Source organism: Bos taurus, chromosome X, assembly GCF_002263795.3.
Source record: "Bos taurus isolate L1 Dominette 01449 registration number 42190680 breed Hereford chromosome X, ARS-UCD2.0, whole genome shotgun sequence".
Taxonomy (NCBI): Eukaryota; Metazoa; Chordata; class Mammalia; order Artiodactyla; family Bovidae; genus Bos; species Bos taurus.
Window position 1 is genome coordinate 90,677,700 of NC_037357.1, and position 19,724 is coordinate 90,697,423.

General features: G+C 49.6%; 1 protein-coding gene across 8 annotated transcripts in view; it reads right to left on the minus strand.

The window, feature by feature from the left end:
• Window positions 1-1,765: 1,765 nt before the first annotated feature.
• The window catches only part of IQSEC2 (IQ motif and Sec7 domain ArfGEF 2), an 81,710-nt gene continuing 63,751 nt past the window's right edge, over window positions 1,766-19,724 (minus strand). For 6 of the 8 annotated variants that reach the window (XM_024988849.2, XM_010822013.3, XM_059883783.1 and 3 more), the window contains 10 exons: window positions 18,761-18,922; window positions 17,996-18,118; window positions 16,869-17,035; window positions 14,211-14,350; window positions 13,311-13,436; window positions 11,446-11,545; window positions 10,722-10,883; window positions 8,952-9,125; window positions 8,412-8,461; window positions 1,766-7,812 (listed from right to left, as the gene is read on the minus strand). In XM_024988849.2, the coding sequence (XP_024844617.1) occupies window positions 6,847-7,812; window positions 8,412-8,461; window positions 8,952-9,125; window positions 10,722-10,883; window positions 11,446-11,545; window positions 13,311-13,436; window positions 14,211-14,350; window positions 16,869-17,035; window positions 17,996-18,118; window positions 18,761-18,922 (2,170 nt within the window). In that variant the 3' untranslated portion in view covers window positions 1,766-6,846. The remainder of the gene's footprint in view (window positions 7,813-8,411; window positions 8,462-8,951; window positions 9,126-10,721; window positions 10,884-11,445; window positions 11,546-13,310; window positions 13,437-14,210; window positions 14,351-16,868; window positions 17,036-17,995; window positions 18,119-18,760; window positions 18,923-19,724) is intronic. The other 2 variants (XM_024988850.2, XM_024988851.2) reach the window with 1 other exon arrangement.

Below are 19,724 nucleotides of genomic sequence, written 5' to 3' on the forward strand. Positions count from 1 at the left end.
GTGCCAGGCACTGTGCCTAGTGATTTCAGATTTTTTATCACTTGAACCCTTAGATTGCCTTGAATGCTTGGAATCTTTATCCCCTACTTGCCTGGTGAGGAAACTTGTCCCAGGTAATACATATAGTAAATGACATCTCCTTTCTAGCTTTCTAGGTGTCAGGGGAAACCTCAACCCTTCTCCACCAGAAACACAGGTGAGTGACCCAACTGAACAACTGTATGGACAGAAAACAAAGCTAGGAAAGGTAATGGTAATAACAGTAAAAAAAAAAAAAAAAAATCACTAGTTTCTCACATGTGTAAGCATTTAACAGCCCACATAGCTCTTTCATACCAATTACTTCCCTTAATCTTTGCAACAGTTTTGGGAAAGATGTAGATCAATTTACCCAACCTGTAGATGAGGAACCAAGTTCCAGACAGATTAAACTTGCCCATTGTCACACAGGAAGTTGCTGACTCTTGGTCAAATGCTTTTGTCATTTGCTCCCACCATAGTAGAACTAGGCAGGAGAAGGTGAAGAGAACAAAGAAGATAAAAGAATATGCTGAATCCTAGGTTGAAAGAAGTTCGGCCTTTCTATCTTGAGGCTGCTCAGTGAAGGGCAAAGAGCACGAATTAGGAGTCAGGAGACCAGGTTTGGGGTCTCAGCTCAGCTTAGCCTTCCCAAAGGTTCTTAGCCCAGACACCACCCACCATTCTGGAAGGGCAAATGGAAACTGTATAGACTCCTTGAAGCCCAGTCAGTCCCAGTTCATTCATTCATGAACATTTATCAAATTCCTGTTATGCACCAGGTACTTTTCTGGGTCCTGGGAATATAATGGTGACCAAGACAGACATGGTCTCTGCTTTCCTGCAGCTGACATTCACCCACTGAGATCTACCATGTACCTCCCCTCCCTGAACCTCGATTTTCTCATTTGTCCAATGAGACTATATAATCCCTTTCACACAGGGTGGTTATGAAGATTAGAGATCATGATAACTGCCATTGCTCAAAAGCCAGGTACTATGAAATAGGTATTGTTATCCCTATATAACAGATGAGGAGGTTGAAATTCAGAGTAGTGTAAACTTAACCAAGTTACATGGCTAGTAAGTAGCAGAGTACAAACTGTTCAAGTCTGTCTGACTGCTATACAATTCTGCCTGTAAAAGTCTCAAATGGTGCCCTTCGCAAAACAGGTGCTCAGGAAATGGGATCCTTTCTCAATCTTTGGATCTTGCTTGGGACCAGCCTGAGTCTGGGCCCTGCAGGGTTAAGAACTGAGAAGCGGCAGGGAGCTCACCCTGGACTGGAGGTTGAGTTGGCCTCACCCATGCACCTGGGAGAGAGGGTCTGGCATGGAACTGGTACAGAGCAGTGATTGGAACGCTTGGCTCTGCTGTTGACCACACTCACTCCATCCATGTTTTCTGGATGAACTGCATAGTGACTTCATGCATCACTTTTCTTGATTTTAAAACAGGGTCCCTTCCAATTCTAAAGTAGGTATGAGTTGCAAGTTCTAAATCCTAAGTAGCTCTGGAATTTATCCCCTCTTCCCCATGCCTTTTTCTAATCTTCTACTCCCCAAGACAGCCATTGACTGTTTCTAGCCTAGGTTATTAAAAGAGCCTCCTTAAGATATCAAGGTCTCTATGTGAGTTCGTGGAGATTTATAGATAGGTAAATAGAGAGAGAGATGTATATTATGTGCTCAATACATATGCATAACAATAAAATGATACATTCAAAACAATGATAATTCCAAATGAATTATGATAGTAGTGGTTTATAATTTGAGTAAAATAAAAATCCATGATTCCACTGATATAAATAAATAAAATGAGGGAAAAGGAAAAACTTTTCCTTCAAAGAATGATGGAGTTAGAAAATCACCAATAGATGCTCAAAGTTTTCCCAAATAAAAAAGCAAATCCTGAAAACAAAGCACCTAGTGCCCAAATCTTGGTTTCTAAATGCCATTCTCAACCAAAAAGAACCAGAGCTCCTTGGAAAAAGCGGTTGATTCCAAGACTGGGTCAGGGAAAATATAAGATGAATCTGGAGCATCTTGTGGTACCAGAAAATAAGGAAGTGCTCAGGAAAGATGGAGAGCTGCCAAAAGGACACAGGAGTCATCTTCCTGCTGGCTAAATATAGGACACTTTGAACATCGAGATAAAGAATGATATTAATGTGTTATAACTCACTGAAATGATAGACAACCATGAGTCCATGAGACTGTAGATACATAAATGTAGGAAAAGGGAAAGCTCTCCCTTACACTGGAGAGCCAACTAATACAAGTGCAAAGAATGATGGCATTGGACATCATTTGGCCACCTCAGGAATCATCAGTGAATGCTAAAACCGGTGGGTGAAAGTTTGAGGAGTAACAAGACAAATACATAATGTTAATGCATCTCCCCTCAACATAATCATTCATTACAAAGGGAAAAATAATAGCTTTATAACAGAGATGCTATGTAGCCCAACATGTCACCTGGTCTTTCTTTAGCTTCCAAGGCCTGGGTGAGAAAACCTGTTGGCAACAGAGGAATGAGGATATGAGGACTGCCCACCTCTCCTTTAGGATGTGCCATGCCCACCACCTGGGCTATCCTCTCCCATTCCTTTCTCACTATTACACTAATATTAACATACTCACACAACTCCAGGCTTATGCTGATCCCTCTGGCAAATGCCTTTCTTTCCCGGGCTTATTCCTACTCACCCTTCAAGACTCAGCTAAAGGAGCAGTTCCAGAAATGCTCACCTGACCCCTCTCCCCTGCCCCAAGTTGAGTTTTCCCTTTCTTTGCACCCCCACACATTCTGTGCTTCCTTCTGGGCCTGCACTTATGTTGTCTTGGCATTATCCCCCCAGGCTGTCTACTTCTGAAAGTCTTGTCCTGCACTGTCCAATATGGTAGCCAGTATCCACATGTGGCTGTTAGCATTTTTAAAAATTCAGTTCTTCAGTTGCAACTAACCACATTTCAAGTGCTCAGCAGCCACATGTGTCTAGGGGTTACCATAGTGAATAGCACAGGTATAAGACATTTCTATCATCACAGAAAGACTTCTAGGCTACCACTGGTCTAGGGTAAAGACAAGAACTCCATGAGATTCTAGGACCTTTGTCTTTTGTTATGTGTCATCCCTCCTCATCCACATCTCCAAAAAGATTGACAGTAAAACGTTTGAGGGTGGCCAATTAACTCCTTGTGTTCAGGTTCTCAGGGAAATGGGGAGGTGAGGAGCCAATGTCTGGATGGTGAGCTTCCAGGGAGAGAGCGAGGGTGGGGCAGGGACAGCCCAGTGCTGGGACTGCAGGGAGGAAGGGAGGAGGAGGAGAAGATAGGAGAGAGCTGAGAGAAGCACGAGGAGGCTCCAGAGGGCCCTGAAAGCTTGCAGGTCGCATCAATCAATAAATCAACCAATGCAAAGATACTTTAAGATTTAGCTTAGAAAGAACTATTCATTCAAATCAACAGAAAGTTTAGTGTCATCTGTGCTATGCCAAGCACTGTGCTGGGCAATGCTCTGGACAGAGGTAATTCAGATCAGCGTCACACCTGTGCCAGTTATGGTCTAGTGGGGAAGATAGATACTGATTCGAGGGATCCCAGAGAATGTGATCAAGGGCACACTTTGTGAGGCATGGGTTCTTTAAGACCATCTCTTAAGAGTGAGAAAACCTTCATCAGGGATGTGGGGGGAGTACATCTTTCAGGGAGAAGGCACAGGTAAAATACTGAGTTTGGAAATTACATACAGGTCTTTTCAGGAAATGGTGAGTGGATGACCAAAGTGTAGACAAGAAATGAGTGGATTACAGAGATCGTTCCAAAGTCAAGGCAAGGGGTTTGCACTTTTTTCCGTAGGCAGAGGAGAACAGCTGACTGTGTGTCTGGCAAGGGGCAGGTGTTTCACTCCCATCTATTAACAATTGCCCTGCAAGACTATTATCCCTACTTCATCAAAGGCAACAGTCAAGTCTGCTGCTGCTGCTGCTGCTAAGTCGCTTCAGTCGTGTCCGACTCTGTGCGACCCCATAGACGGCAGCCGACCAGACTCCCCCGTCCCTGGGATTCTCCAGGTAAGAACACTGGAGTGGGTTGCCATTTCCTGCTCCAATGCATGAAAGTGAAAAGTGAAAGTGAAGTCGCTCAGTCGTGTCCAACTCTTCGAGACCCCATGGACTGCAGCCTACCAGGCTCCTCTGTCCATGGGATTTTCCAGGCAAGAGTACTGGAGTGGGGTGCCATCACCTCCGCAGTCAAGTCTGACTGACTGCTAAAAGCTGAGCTTTGGGAAGACAAAAACAAGCATCAGGCTGAAGGTGGGAGAAGTGGGAACAATCAAAGGTAGTCCAACCTGGTCCACCAGAGAAGAAACAAAAAAAGTCTGATTGGATTTGATTCTGGACCAAATGCTTAGATGGCTCCAGCTGCTGCTTTTGTTTAAATGTGCATGTGAAGAAGAAAACAAAGATATTGATCCCAGCTGCTTAAGAATGGGGCCATCCATAAGGTGGAGGAAATAAGGCCTCAAAAAAAAAAAAAAAATGTGGGGTCATCCAAACTGCTCCTTCTTAGTGGCCATTTCACACTCTAAGAAAGTCCCCCAAATATTTACTGACTGCTGCTTCCAGGGACCCTGCTGACCCTAACCAAGAGCCAGCATCTCCCATTCCTCCTAGGCTCTACTGAGCCCCAGGACATGATCAGTGGTGCTGGAAACATGTCCATTTCATAGGGATGCAGCTTTAGGGACTGGAAAAGAGCCTGGACTAGAAATCAGGATCTTCCAGCTGGACTTGGGAAAGACCCTCCCCTTCTCTGGGCCTGACCCCTCCTCAGTAAACTAAAGGGACCCCTGCTATTTGTCATCTAACCTCCCAAGTACATACAGGAGTTCTTATAATGAATGTATCTAGCCTTGGCTTCCTGGCCCAGGTAACCCTCCACCCACACCCCCAAGGACAAAAATGCGGCCCGCTGTGGAGAAGCGGGGAGGGCTCCAGGGCAAAGCCAGGCCAGTCCCAGGAAGGGTGAGAATAGATGCCACGGGCATAGAGGAAGTATCCAACCTGTGAAAGGAGGGGAAGAGAACTATCTTGCTGAGCACCTACTCTATGCCGGCTGCTGGACACTCATTACCTCATGCTGTCATCATAACCCCATGTGGCAATGGCTTATCACCCCAAGTTTTCAACTGAGGAAACCGAGACTCGGAGAGGCTGCCTTTCCCAAGTGCACTAGGAAGGGAAAGCCCCAGGATTTGAACTGGATCAACTCCAAAGCCCAGACCCTTGCCACTCTGTTATCCAAACTGTTAATGAAACAAACATCAAAACCTCACTCACCCCCCCACCTCCCATCCAACCAAACCCTCTCACCCATCCAGTTGTCTGAGCTTTTATCATCAGCACCTCACCTCCCTGGGCTAAGGCCTCTCTCCCAGGGGCTCCACCATGGGGGAGGGGGCACAAGTAGGAGGCAGAGGCAGGAGATGAGCACAAGGTCTTTTATGAGGCATCAAATATACATTCTTATATACAAGGAGGAGAAAAGACAATGCCTAAACCCCAGGTCCTCTCCATACAGCCCCTCCCGCTGCTGCCCTCCCCCACCCCCAAACCCCGGGGTCCCTGGCCTTTCATACAGCCAGGGTCTGTCTGTCTGTTTGTACTGCAGCCCATGATGGAGAGGGGAGAGGGAGGCAGGAGCTGAGAAAGGAGCTGGATATGCGGGGCAAGAAGAGGAGCTGGGGCTTGTAAAAAATATATTTATAATAAATAAACAGGGCTGTAAAGGGGCTGGAGAGGCAGCAGAGAGTTTGACGGACAGAAGGACTCAGGCATCCTGGCTCCCAGCCCCCACTCTGATGGCTTCAATGTCTGCCTCAGGAAGGACATCTCGGGCTCATGGTGGCCCTCTGGGAGCCCCTCTCCCCAGGGCTGACGCTGGGTGCCCTGCCCCAGTGGGCTGTTTGTGGGCAGTATCTGTAAAGTGCACTGTCTTCAGCTGTAGGTGGGGTAGGTGTGAGGGAATGGGGGGCATGCAATATGGGTGAGGGAGGGCTGCGCCCTTCTCATCCCAGACCTCAGCCCCCCCGCCCCAAACCTGTCTGGACTTTGATCAGGATAAGAACGTTGCAAGGAAAGGCAAGGTCCTGAAGCTGAAGAGGTCTGGGCTGGGGCCCACTAGACAGAGAGCAGAGATCGGCTACAAAGAGGAAGCACTGCCCCACCTGGGGACCAGCATATGTGGGGGCCCACTCACCGAGTGCACTGACACCCCACATCCTCCAGCAGGTGGAGACACCTGGAAGTGTATGGCCAGGCCCTGAGGTCAGAGAGAGGGCCGAGCCAGCTGGGGTTTGGCCACAACACTGCAGAGCCCCCTCCTAGCCCCACTTGGCCAGAGGTGCCCTGGGGAAGCCTTCACCCCCATTGTTCCCAACACCTGCCCTTCCCTACCAGCCAGAGCTGATGGGGAGCTCACACTGGCCCAGAGGTCTGAGGCCACCCAACTAGACCTCTGGGGAAAGGGAGAGAGGGAGGGTGAAGAGAGGGAAAAAGAGGACGAGGATCTCTGAAAGGTCCTCACCACTCCCCAGAGCTCAAGAGCCCTGCATACAGGCTGCAAGTGGCAAGGAGTCTCAACTCTGGAAGGAAACCCCAAGGAGACTGTTGGGGGTTAGAGGAGGGGTTCCAAGGCAGGGAAGAAGTGGGGAGGAGGACATTTCTATGTGCATGTATATTTTGGAAAAACTGAGGAAGCAGAGAGGTCTCTCTCCTGCAGATTCCCCAGACCTTCCCAGTCCCCAGCTCACACACTCCATTCATCAGACCACGGTGCTGATCCGGCTTGGCTTGGCCTTGGGGTTTGCAGTGGGTGGGTTGGCCGTGCCGGGGGGCCCAGAGGCGTGCAGTGGGCCATGGGGGGAGGTGGGTGGCAGGGGCGAGTGTGGGGTGTGGGGTGAGGGTGGGGGCAGGGGTGGGTAGGAGGGGTGGGGTGGGATGGGTGAGTGCGGTGACAATGGTGACTGGGGGTGGTGGGGGTGGGAGTAGGAGCCCCCTGGTGGCCGAGATCCAGGGCCCCCAGCGGCCCCCGCTGCTGGCATCATCTGTGGGTGGTGGCTGAAGATGAAGTGCTTGGGGCCCTGTTTGTGGGCTGGAGGGTGCTGGGGGGCAGGACTGTACAGGGGCAAGGGGGAGGTGGGCTGGTGCAGGGGGTGGCGGCCATGTGGAGCAAACTGAGGGTGTCCTCCGGCTCCCCGTCTGGGAGCTCTGCCTGGCCGGCCCAAGGTATAGTGCTGGGGACCTGGGACTGGGCCATGGGCATGGAAGTGGCGATGCGGCCCCACAGGAGGAGCTGAAGCGGGAGGTGGTGGAATGGAGCCCAGCTGCGGCAGGGGCGGGGGCTGCTGAGGCGGTGGGGGGAGAGGGGGTTGCTGGGGTGGCAGGTAGGGCGGCGGGGCCGGGCCTGGTCCTTGGCAATACTGGGCATGCAGGGCCTGGAGCTTGGACTGCCCATCAGGCAGCACCCCCAGGCCACCGTGGCTGTGGCCGTGGTGGTGGTGGTGGTGGTGGTGGTGGGTGGAAGAAGCAGATGAAGAGGAGGCAGAGGCCTGGCCTGTTGGTGGCGGTGGCATCTGGAAGGGCCCCTTGCCACGCTTGCTTCCAAATAGGGAGCCCAGGAAGGATGAGGAGTTGGAGACGGGCCTCTGGCTCTTGTACTCCTCTGGCGGCGGGGGTGGGGGTGGAGGTGGCATCCTCTGGTGAGGGCGTGGACTGCTAATAACAGACCCCTGGAAGGGGGGAGGGGTGGAAGTCAGGCCGGTCTAGTTGTCCTAAACCCCCAACCCTAAGCCCCAACCCCCTGGTCCCTGGGGGCTGGAGAGACAGAACCCCCCTCCACAGCATAATGGAAACCAAGTCACAGTCCTGTACTTGTACATGGAGCGCCCCCAGCTTGCAGAGCTCTGCTGTCACATCCACTATCTCATCTGAGCTTCAGCTGGGAGAGGAAGATTTAGCAGTACCTCCTCCTCATCCCCATTTTGCAGGCAGGGAGCATGTTAGGCCCAGAGAGACAGAGTGACTTGGTCAGGCTCAAAGAGCAGGACTTGGAAGTAAGAGCTTCTCTCGGCCCAACTCCAAGAGCATCACTACTTGGAGTCGGCCGTGGGGTTGAGAAGGGGCTCGGGAGAGTGGAAGACAGACTGAGAGACAGGCAGAGTGAGGACAGACAGAGTTGAGGACAGATTGAGAGAGTGGTTGGCTGGGAGAGGCAGCCGCAGGGTTCCCGGCAGGGAAGAGGGGGAAGCAACAGGTCCCCTCCTCCTCTGGGGCGCCAGGGTGGCAGGGCAGGGCTCATGCAGAGAGTGGGGCAGGAGCTGGCACTTACTTCGATGGTGCTGTCCAGCGATCCCACGCTGTTACGCCGCCCCCGCTTCCCTGCGCCCACAAGCAAGGAGCCCAGCGTCAGAGCAGCAACCCCTCCTCCCCACCCGGCTGGGCTCCAGAGCTGGGCACCAGGTCTGGGCCCCTCCCAGGGACAGACACCCCTATTCCCTTTCCCCCGTTGGAGAGGGGGAGGTCGGGAGGAGGAGAGGTAGAGAAGGAGGAGCGAGAGGAGGAAAAGATGGAGGAGGAGGAGGAAAGGTGGTGCCTGAGAGACAGAAGAGGAAAGAGAGGAGAGGTGGAGCAGTGAAAGAGAGGGGCTGAGACTGTGGCCCCATTTGCACTCCCTGGCCCAAACCCTGGGCTCCGCCTGTGCTGACCCAGCTCCCAGGTCCCCTGTGGCATGGCACCTAGGATTCTGGATGAAGGCAAGATGCGTGCACGTGTGGTGAGTGCAAGGAAGGCTGGCAGTCAGTGACAGGAAGCGAAGAGGACACCCAGTCCCACGGCTCCCCAGCCAGGGGAGGGGCCCCGGGAGACTTGCCTGCATCTGAGAGGTCTCGCAGGGAACTGCTGAGTGCACCCCGTTTGAGCCCATCGCCTGCCCCATAAGTGTCCTCTAGGCTGCTTCGGGCCAGTGTGCCGTTCACCGAGTCCTTGGCCCCTCCGGGCTGTGAGGTGTTAGGCCGCATCATACCTTTCTGCTTTTCTAGCTCCGCTGGGTGGCGGTGGGGGAGACAGGGAGCAAAGGTCAGGGACAGGAGTGAGAGGCCACCTGACTGACCCCAGCCCTCTGTGGGTCTTCCCCTTCCTCACCTGCTCTGTCCTCAGGCCTCCTGCTTCGCCCCGTGGACAGCTGTACCTCAGCTACATCTCCTAAGTGCTGCAGCGCCCAGCCCATCTCACACCATCTCCTCTGGTTCAGTCTTCCCTTGTCCCTCTCAGCGCCTGCTCCTCTGGCTCCTCTCCGCTTGCTTCTCCCTCCCCTGTCTGGTCTCCCAAACCACCCCTTCCTTTCAAAACAGAGCTTTACAGTGGCTGCTTTGTTCCCAGGAGGGGCAGGAAGGCCCTTCGAGCCTATGGCAAAGGGCGCTCATTCCAGAGCCCGCTCCATTCTCAGATACCTTTGCTCCAGAGCAGAGGGCTCCTGGAAGGACAGGAGTAGGAAACTAACGGAAATCAAATTCTCTATTATGTGCCAGCCATGTGCTGGGTGCTATGCTTACTCAATCTCTCTCAATCCTTATACCAGTTCAGAGGTACGTATTAGCAGCCAGTTTCCAGAGGAAGAAACCGAGAACCCGAGAAGTCACAGAGCTTGCCCAGGGCAAGTCTGGAAGTGGGGTTGCTGACATTCTGGAAGCAGGTCTGCCTGAGTCCAGAGTCCATGTTCTCCGGCCTTACACTCCCGCCTCCCTGTGGAGGTCACGGAGGCTTCTGTCGATCACCCATCCCTCCTCCTGGCATGCTCACCCTCTCTCTGAATGTCCCTAGGGTCTCAAGGATCTGGTGAGCTGAATGAATGACCTTGCCTTGCTGAAGAGCACAGAAGACCCCAGAACTGTGAAGGCCTCACTGAGGAGCTGTCCACCACATCTCTCTCTGTCTCTCTGTCTGTCTATCTGCCTGCCTTTCTCGTTAACACCATATTACTTAACCTGGAGAAAAGAACTTAGAGGACATTGGGAGGAATGAGATACAATCACTATTTTCTATTATATATGATCAGAATGACTTGATGTGGCCCCTGAAGGCCAAGAGGATGGGTCATCAGGACTCAGTTCAGGAACAAGAATGTGGGGAGAGGAAAGGAGAGGCTGGGAAGGGGAGTAACATCAGTTGGACACTAACGACGTTCAACACTCATGTCCTGTGAACATGTAGGACACATCCTCCACCTTATTTCATTGAATCTTCACAACTCTGTGAAGATTTCACCACCCCAATTTCATGTATGAAGAAACTGAGGCTCAGAGAGTCAGGTACCTCTCCCCAGTTTACCCAGATAATAAGTAGCATACCTGGCATCTGAAACTAGAGTCCTACCTCCAATACCCTGCTTCTTCTCCCTGCTCCCTTTCAACAGAAGGAAGTGCTGGCTCATAATTAGGGCTTGAAATAATAACGAGGTTGAGAGGTAATGAGCCTCTTGTCACTGAAGGTATTCAATCAGAGGCTGAAGGGTTCCTGGAATGAGGGTAGGAAGTTTGGACAAGCTAACCCCCAACTCTGAGTTTCTCAGAGGACAGGATTCTTAGTGTCTGCAAGGCACTGTATTAGGAGTCGGGGAAGGAGATGTGGCTGGGTTACTCACACTCCACACGGTATTTCTCCATCTCCTGCACCTCAGCGATGGATTCTCGGAGGTCAGATGTGAAGCGCAGCCGATCCTGGAGGCTGGGGGCATTGAAGATGATGAGGACTTTGCGCTCCCCACCAGGTACTGCAGACAGCAACTTGATCCCAAACTGGTAATCTGTGGGGAAGGGGAAGGTCAGGCACCTCTGTCTGAGGCAAGGTGGCTCATATGTGAAATAACTTTTCTCATGTCCATCTCTGACCCCGCCTCTTCTCTGCATGAGCATCGTCAGCGGGCCCCCTTTGCTCCAAAGCCCCCAGACTCCTGGTACTCATGGTACTCCCTATGCCTCAGGACGGAAGGGCAGGCTGAACTCCGGCTGTTCTCTAGAACCCCTTCCTTCACCCCTCTGGCTCTACTCACATTGCTTCTGCTGCCCAGAAGCCACCCATCAAAGCTCCTCTGGCTTAGTCCTTCAATGCATGGCATGATCACCATCACTTAAGCCCATCAGAAAACATACATGCTGCAGTTCTCCGCAAGATTATGAGCTCCCAGGGCACAGACCCAAGTCATACTCCACCCTGACCTGCCTTCCATCCTGGGACCAAGGAGGTGCTTTGGAGACCTCAGCCCTGTTGTAAAGGAGTCCCAAAACTGGAGGCTGGTGTGGAGGAAGGATGAGCATGAGGGCCATGGCAAAGACTCTTGGGATGTTGGGATCCAAGAAGGGACTCACATGAATTCTGGAAGAGCTGCATGTGCATTTCCACGAGGGGAAAGGACTGACGGAAACTGTATGTCACCAAGATCTTCTTCTTCTGGAAAATTTTGGTGACCTTTGGCAGGGGTAGGAAAAAGACAAGAGGCAGGGTTTGGGGTGGGGAATTTCCCATGGCATCTATTGCTTGTTACTGCCTACCCCATACCCCCCATACCACCACTAACAGACATATACACACAAACACACATACCCACAAGTTGGGGAGAACTGAAGCTTGGTGGAGCAGAACAGGAGAGACGGGAGAGAAATGCAAGTTCCTGATATAATGATGATGCGCAACAGGCATTCACGATTTTTATAGGAACTAACTGAATGCTGCTCCCCCCAGGAAGCCTCTTTTAATACCGCACATAGAGTCCCCCTCCCACTATTTTCTGAGCTTCTAGAGTGCTGGTTCAGTGCCTTTCACCATTAGGCTTGAGGAAAGTGCTATGAGTGTGTGATTGCTGGACTGGAAACACCAAGAGGAGTCTGATTCTTGTCTATCTTGCCCACCTGGGCCAGACCCAGCGCACATTGGAAATCTTCAATAAACCAATGTGTAGAGTTAATGAGTCTTCTTCTCAACAACCCAAGGTCTTTATCAAGTACTCGGGTGTTCTAGACTCAGCTAACATGAGTTGGAAACATCTCAGACCATCTGCAAGTGGCATTTAAAAGCACATTATTTGATTTCAGGATGGTTACGGTACACGCTTATGCAAAGCATCTTTTTAGCCCTTTGGATTGTGAGAGAACAAGGACTGAGTCTCCCTCATCTCTGGGAACCCAGTGTCTAGTATGGGGCTGGGCACCCACAGTGCACGATGGATGGTGAAACATTTACTCAATACCCATGTGGGTGAACCCCTCCTCTGGGTTAGGCTAGTCCACATCTGACGTGTTATTTCACCCCCATGACAACCCTGAGCTGGGGATTAGCTCCACTTCACAGAAGAGGAAATAAAAGCTCAGAGAGGGCACTGGAGGAGCTTCATCTAAAGTAGCAATTCTCAACTAGAGGTGACTTTGCCCCCTAGAGGACATTTTTAGTTTGAGTGCTACTGCTATCGAGGAGGTAGAAACCAGGGGTGCCACTAAACATGCTACAATGCACAGGACAGCTCTCACAACAGAGTATCCCACATCCGCCCCAGATGTCAATAGTCCCGAGGCTGAGAGACCTGCTCTAAAGGACAGAACATCAAGGGAGGACAGGTCACTGTCCTCAAATCCCTGAGCAGCTGTCTAAGAGCAGCTCTCTGGGATCCCAAGGGTTGAGTCAAGATTATTGGAGGAAACTCATTGGGAGACAGATTCTAGCAGTCAGAGCTGTCCGAACAGAAAACTGGCTCCCTTGGAGGAAGGCAGCCTTCTGTGCTGCACTCATGCAAGCAGAGGACCATGCGGGAATCTGGCTCTTGCCTGGGATAAGAGGTTGGGCAGGACCCTGAACTTCCCTTCCCATCTGCAGAGTCCTAAGAGTCCCAGTTCTAAAAGACATATGTCTACACTGGTGACGAGCTCGGTTTTAAGAATTACTTCAAGCATCCCAACCACCAACCTCCTGGGCTATTAAGGTGGGCATGGACTTTTTCTACCACTTCCCAGATTGTAAGCCTGTTATCTGCCCTGGTCCTCACCTTTTCTGTCCGCCTGTGGCTGTCACTACCTCCAAATGGATCCTCCAAATGGTGAAGTAAAGGAGGGGCAGAGGCACCCAGATCACATGGCAGAGCTACTTACCCACCATGCCTCCACCCACCAATGTTAATGGTTTACACCCCACCCAGAGTCCAAGCTCACCACTTCCCTCCTTCTCCTCCCCTCAATGTGCATACCACAAGGAGATCGTTGAAGAGGAAGACCTCCCGCTGGTGCAACCCTAGCCTCTGTGGGCGGTTTGGATCTGGCACCTCATAGAGCTGGCAGCAGCAAACCAGTCGACGGTGAGGAAGAGATAGGACCTAGATAGGCATGAAGAAATAGGTGTGCGCAAGGCCAGCCCACCAGCTTCAGGCATCTTAACATTAACTGCAAGAGTAAGTTCACTTCTGGTATATATCACTGTCACTCTGATACAAGGAATCTAAGCAACTAAGCCTAGGCTTATCTTTGTCCCTGCAGCTCCCTCTGTCTGGAATGCTTTCCTTGCTCAGCTCCCTATGGCCACATTCTACCATTCCTCCAAACCCCAGTTCCAGTGTTCCCTTTTCTAAAAAGCCATTCCTAATCTCACTGGGCTGAAAATGACCTCTCCCTCCCATGTGCTGCCCCTAAATTAACCTAACTATAAGGTGGAGGTATTGAGTTTTTGTCTGACACCTCCCCACCCTGGTCTGTGCTTCCAAGGACAGAGACCATAATTTATTCGTACCTGTGTCCCCAGTGCCAACTGAAATGCTAGGCTCAGTGGAAAGGCATCTGTAAGTGTTTGTTGACTAAACGACTAGAGTGTGTTTGTGGCTTCGGTCATCAGCTAACTATTATCTTGACTGCTCACTTGGGTGGACCAGCCAAACCAGAGGTGAGAAGCATGTTAATATTTACACAGCATCCACGATGTGCCTTGCCATGCGCCAGATCCATTCCCACAGAGCATCCCACTCAAGCTGCCCCACCACTCCTGAGGAATGCATCACCACCCACTCCATTCGGCAGTTGAGGGGAGCCTGGGGCTCAGAGGGGCATGGACTCACCTCCCCAACCTTGTTCCTTCTTCAGCCTCCCAAGGCGCTTACCGGTTTCTTGCCTACAATCATGCGCTCCACAGCCTGCACTTGGGACACGTGGTCATCGTTGGTCCGCAGTTCGCGTCCCTGGATGCGCTGGTAAATGCCCACTAGGAGGTCTCGGGGGATGTCTTCACCATTGTCAACCCCTGGTGGAGGGAATACATAGGAATATATAGTATACATGTGGGGAATGGGTGGCAGGGATTCTCCACAACCCTCCACACCCAGGTGTGGGCCATAACGATGGCCAGGACTGGAGGGAACAGCCGCCCTTGGCCCCTTGGCCAGGATCAGGCCAGGAGAGTCAGTTGCTTTCTTCCCCAGGACAGGAATTTTGTCTAACAACTCAGAGAACAGTGTGATTAAAACAATGACACTTTTTTTGGGCCTTTCTAATTAACAAAAATAATGTTAAATGATAATATCCAGTGTTAGGAAGAGTTCAGGGAAGCAGGCATATGTACTAACATGACTGTTTTGGAAGGTAATTTGGCAAGCCTAACTATTCAGTGATTCCTCTTCTAGGAACCCACTGTAAGGAATTACTCAGAAATATGTGCAAAGATATATGTATAAGTACAGCTTATGATAAAATTTTCAAACAATCTAAGTTCTAACAGCCAAGGAATACTGAAGTAAAACTGAATATATCCATTTCATAAAATAATTTATAGCTGTTAAAAATTTGATATTTATTTTAAAAAATCATAAGAAAATTCCTATAGCAAGTGAAAAAAAAAAGCAAGATAATAAATTGCTTGTACAACCTGATCTTAACTGTATAGTTATACTTGTTGCTGTTGTTTAGTCACTAAGTCAAATAAATGGAGAGATATTCCATTTTCATGAATTGTTGTTGCTATTACTGTTTATTCTCTAAGTTGTGTCTCATTCTTTCACAACCCCATGGACTGTAGCCCACCAGGTTCCTCTGTCCGTGGGGTTCTCCAGGCAAGAATACTGGAGTGTGTTGCCAGTTCCTTCTCCAGATGATCTTCCCAACTCAGTGATCAAACCCGCATCTCCTGCATTACAGGCAGATTCTTTCCCACTGAGCCACTGGGGGAGCCCATAGTTACATGTGCATAGGAAAAAAAGACTAGAATACACCAAAATATCAACCATGGTTGACTCTAGGGGACAGAATTTTGGATGGTTAAAATTTTTAATAACGTCTATATTTCTAAAATTTTTGGAATGAACAGGAATTCATTTCATTTGCTTATTTATTTAATAATTTGAGGGTAAAGATATACACATATACAATATATGTGTATTGTACAATATATGTACATATATAAATATATACATTGTACACATACAATATATGTACATACATAATATATACATTGTACATATACAATATATATGTACACATATAAAATATGTACATGTGTGTATATGTATACACATGTACATATACACACATATATACATACACACAGACAAGGAGGGGAGAGGGAGAATGGATGAAATGAGTGAACGAACGAATGAATGACTAATGGCAGGCTCCTGGGAGAGAGCTCCAGATGGCCTCTGGTCTGTCTTACTCCTTCCTTTGAAGTCTACCATCCTTCTGATTGTCTGCTGAGCAAAACCCACTCACTCCTCTAACAAAAACCTTCTGCTAAAGAAAATGTTTTCTCCTTAGGAAATGCCAAGCCTCCTCCTTGGACACCAGGTACTAAAAGAACAGCCTTCATCACGCCGCCTTTTTACCTCAGGAGTCAGACAGCTTAAAAGCCCAATGATGCAAACCCCTGACAGTCAGCAAATCTGTCTTGTCTGTTTGTTTTTCCTCAATTATACTTCCCTCTTTCGTTTCTGTTTAAATAATCCTAACATCTGTGCCATTTCTAGTAGGCTGCTCTTTGGTGAGAGGCAGGGCTTGACATCAATACAATAAACCAAGAAAAAAGTCAAGGGGACACCTTTCATCTGGCACGTCAAGGCCCCTGGAAACTGGTTCTAACTGACCTTCCTAACTAGATTGTCTGCCTCCTCTCGATTGTTCTCCAAACAACTTTTTTTTCCTACCTCTGTGCCTTTGTTATTCTTACTGCTAGGTAAGCCTCCTCTTCCCTGAGCTCTAAATATACTTTTGGCCTGTCTGACATCACAGTTCGTTTCCTGTCTTGTGCTGGGTATCTGGTACTACAAGTCAGTCTCTCGCGCACAAACTAGGAGCCCTCTTGGGGCAGGGACTGTGGCAGATGCCCCTCCATGGTCCTTAGCACCTATCATAGGGACTGGCACACATGAGGCACTCAGTGTCAACTGCCTGGCTGGCTGATTGATGAATGAATAAATGAATGCTGAGTGGAGGAAAGGGCACCTAAAATAAATAAGTCTTTATGGGCAAACAAGGGAGGGAAACGGAGTGATGAGTGAATTAGTGTAAGTTCCATAAAAGTCATGGATTTTACCTCCCGTTCAGGATCTCCTGTTTAGTCAATATTCAGTGTGAGAATGAATGTTCAGACAAATGACCATTTGAGTGATTTAATAAGTAAATGCTATGGGAACATCTAGCCTTGGCAGAAAGTGAGGTTAAATTTTCAGGGAGCAGATGTGATCTCCCTCTTCTTCCCACCCCCGCCACCTGGCCCACTTTCCTTTCCCAGGTGAAAGACAAGAAAAGCTGATGGGAAGCTCTGGGGTCACCTCTCAGGTTCTTGATGAAGTCATCTAGTTTCATCTTGCGTTCAGCCTTGACGCTGGGACTGTACATGTCAGTATTGAGGAGGATGATGGCAAAAGCAAGGATGAAAATGGTGTCTGGATTCCGGAACTGGCGCACGAGGGCTGGGTTACACACACAGTACCGCTGGCTGCAGGGCAGGAGGGGTCAAGACCAGGGTCAGGCACCAGTAATCTCCACCTACCCACCATCCTCCCATCTGGCACCACCAATTCTCTCCTCCAAGACATATTCCCAAACCCTTTGGGTCTCTCCTCTTTCTTCAGACTTTCCTCAAGATTAGCATGTAAAAATCACAACCTTTCATGGAGCTTTGCCAGGGGATTTATGTATGTCATCTCCTATAATCCCATTATAGTTTTGCAGCCCCATTTTACAGATGAAGTGACTGAAGCCCAAAGTGGCCTTCAGTGTTTAGGATAAAAGAGTTGATAAACCGTGAAACCAGGGTGAAAATCCAGATCTTTCTGACTACAAAGCAAATCCTCCCATGTCAGAAAACAAGTTCCCAGTATTTCTATTTCTCTTCTAAATACCCCAAAGTGGTGGAGTCAGGGCTTATAACCAGGTCTTATGCCTGATCCCTGCAGCATTCATGGAGGAAGATAATAGTTAAGAGCATGGGTCATGGACTCAGACACACGAGCTGAAATTCTGGTTCCACTGCTTATTCACCATATGACTCTGGGCAAGTTACTCAGCCTCTCTAAACTTCTGATTTCTCATCTGCAAAATGAGAATAATAAGAGAAGCACCTACCTCACCAGGTTGTTGGGAATATTCACTGAAATAATCATGTAAAGTGTCCAGCTCAGTAACCCAATCAATACCTGATGAGTATGGTATCGGCTTAGGGAACATGAGTTGTTGCTGATGCTGTTGTCACTTATTAGATGCCCATGTCCCAGATGCTAAGCTGGATACTTTAGGCACATTACCTCTGATCATCCAACTGCCTTGCAATATAGGATTTATAATTTCCAATTTCTAGTTCAGAAAGTATGAGGCTCAGAGAGATGACTCATAGACCCATCCTACACTGCCCCCCAAAGCAGAGAAAGGCAGCTTTAGTACTGGGAAGTGGGCACACCTGAAGGCTTCGATGAGTCGTTCCACTTTCTGGGCCTCACCCTGAACCCGGATGTGGGATTGGAACTTCCGGAGCGCGTCATCCAAATCCATGGAGGAGAAGTCCATTTCATCCACCACACAGCTGAGGAGCAGAGAAGGGGGTGTGGCACTCTCAATTCCTCTGCAAAGAACCTCTGACCCACCCTGACCTGCTCCAATGAACCAAATCCCCCACTGATAGACTTCCAAAATCTGAACCTGTGGCCCAAGCAAGTACTTCTGAGGATGAAAGTGGAAGTCGCTCAGTCGTGTCTGACTCTTTGCGACCCCATGGAGTATACATACATGGAATTCTCCGGGCCAGAATATTGGAGTGGGTAGCTGTCCCCTTCTCCAGGGGATCTTCCCAACCCAAGGATCGAACCCAGGTCTCCCACACTGCAGGCAGATTCTTTACCAGCTGAGCCACCAGGGAAGCCCAAATGAGGATAGAATGTTTGAAATGGAACCCATCTCAGAAAATCCAGGCAAGACACATGGTTGCTAAGGGTCTGTTCCATCAACCCACTGATATCAGGGATGGGAAAACTGAGGCTCAAAGCAGGTCTTGCCTGGGGCCACCCAGAAGATGTTAGGACTAACACCAAGAGAGATCAGATCTCTTTAGGGCGGAGAGGTATGGGAGCAGGAAGGTCTATTCATCCTGTTTTGCAAAGTTTATCCCCCTCCTGCCCTCCTTTTCCAGGAACCCCTGGCCTAGTCTGTCCCAGCCTGGGGTCCTCACTCCAACACGTCTCTGTTGAACTGCTTCTGCCGGTTCCCTAGGAATTCCCCTATCATCTGCCGGCTCAGGCCTTTCCGTTCCAGGATGAAGTGAGCCACTCCCACCGGCGTGTCTGACAGGAAGCCCCGCTCAATCAGATACTGGATACCCTTCTCTGGCTTCCTGCAGAAAGAGGGGAGAAAGATGAGATGACAGTCCTCCTGGAACTCTGCCCCCTGCCCTATATCTTGAACTAATTTTGGGCCCAACCATGGCCTCAGGGAGCCAAGAAGGTCCACTCCCTTCTGTGGTCCACTCACTTCATGGTACACTTAAGAAAACTGAGGCCCAAGGGAAAGAAGCCACTTTCCCATTTCACAGAGCTTCAGAAATTCCAAGGTATCTTCAACTCAACTTCCTCCTTCACTGGAGCCACATTCCAGTTGAAAGAAAATTAAGATCTGATGAGAGCCTGTTCTGTGCCAGGAGCTTTGATATTCTCCGTAGGCACTGAGGAGTCCTGGGAGAAGGCCTGAGCTCCAGGTTAAGTCCTTCTCTTCGAGTCACAGACCCTCGGAGTAGGAAAGTAGTAAAAAGATTACTTTTTCCACATCCCACTCAGGAGGCACCACCAAGCCTCTGAGTGTTTCTATAGATCAGTTGCTCCCTACTTTCCATATCTGGGTCTGAGCTATCCCATATTCAGAATCCCAGAGCCTTAGGGCCTCATGAGGCTAGAATTTGGGAGACTTTGGTGCCACAGATGGAGTCTCAGATCCATTACTTACCATGCATGAATTGGAACAACTCCCTTTAGTTCTCCAAGCCTCAGTTCCTTCTCTATAAAATAGGGACACAACTACCCACTTTGCTGAGTTATCATGAGAACTAAATACAGATGGCCATGTCTAACAGGCTATAAAGATGTAAGGCATTTGTTTTCTAATCAAATGTCACACTCGTATTCCACTGCTAAGCACCTGGC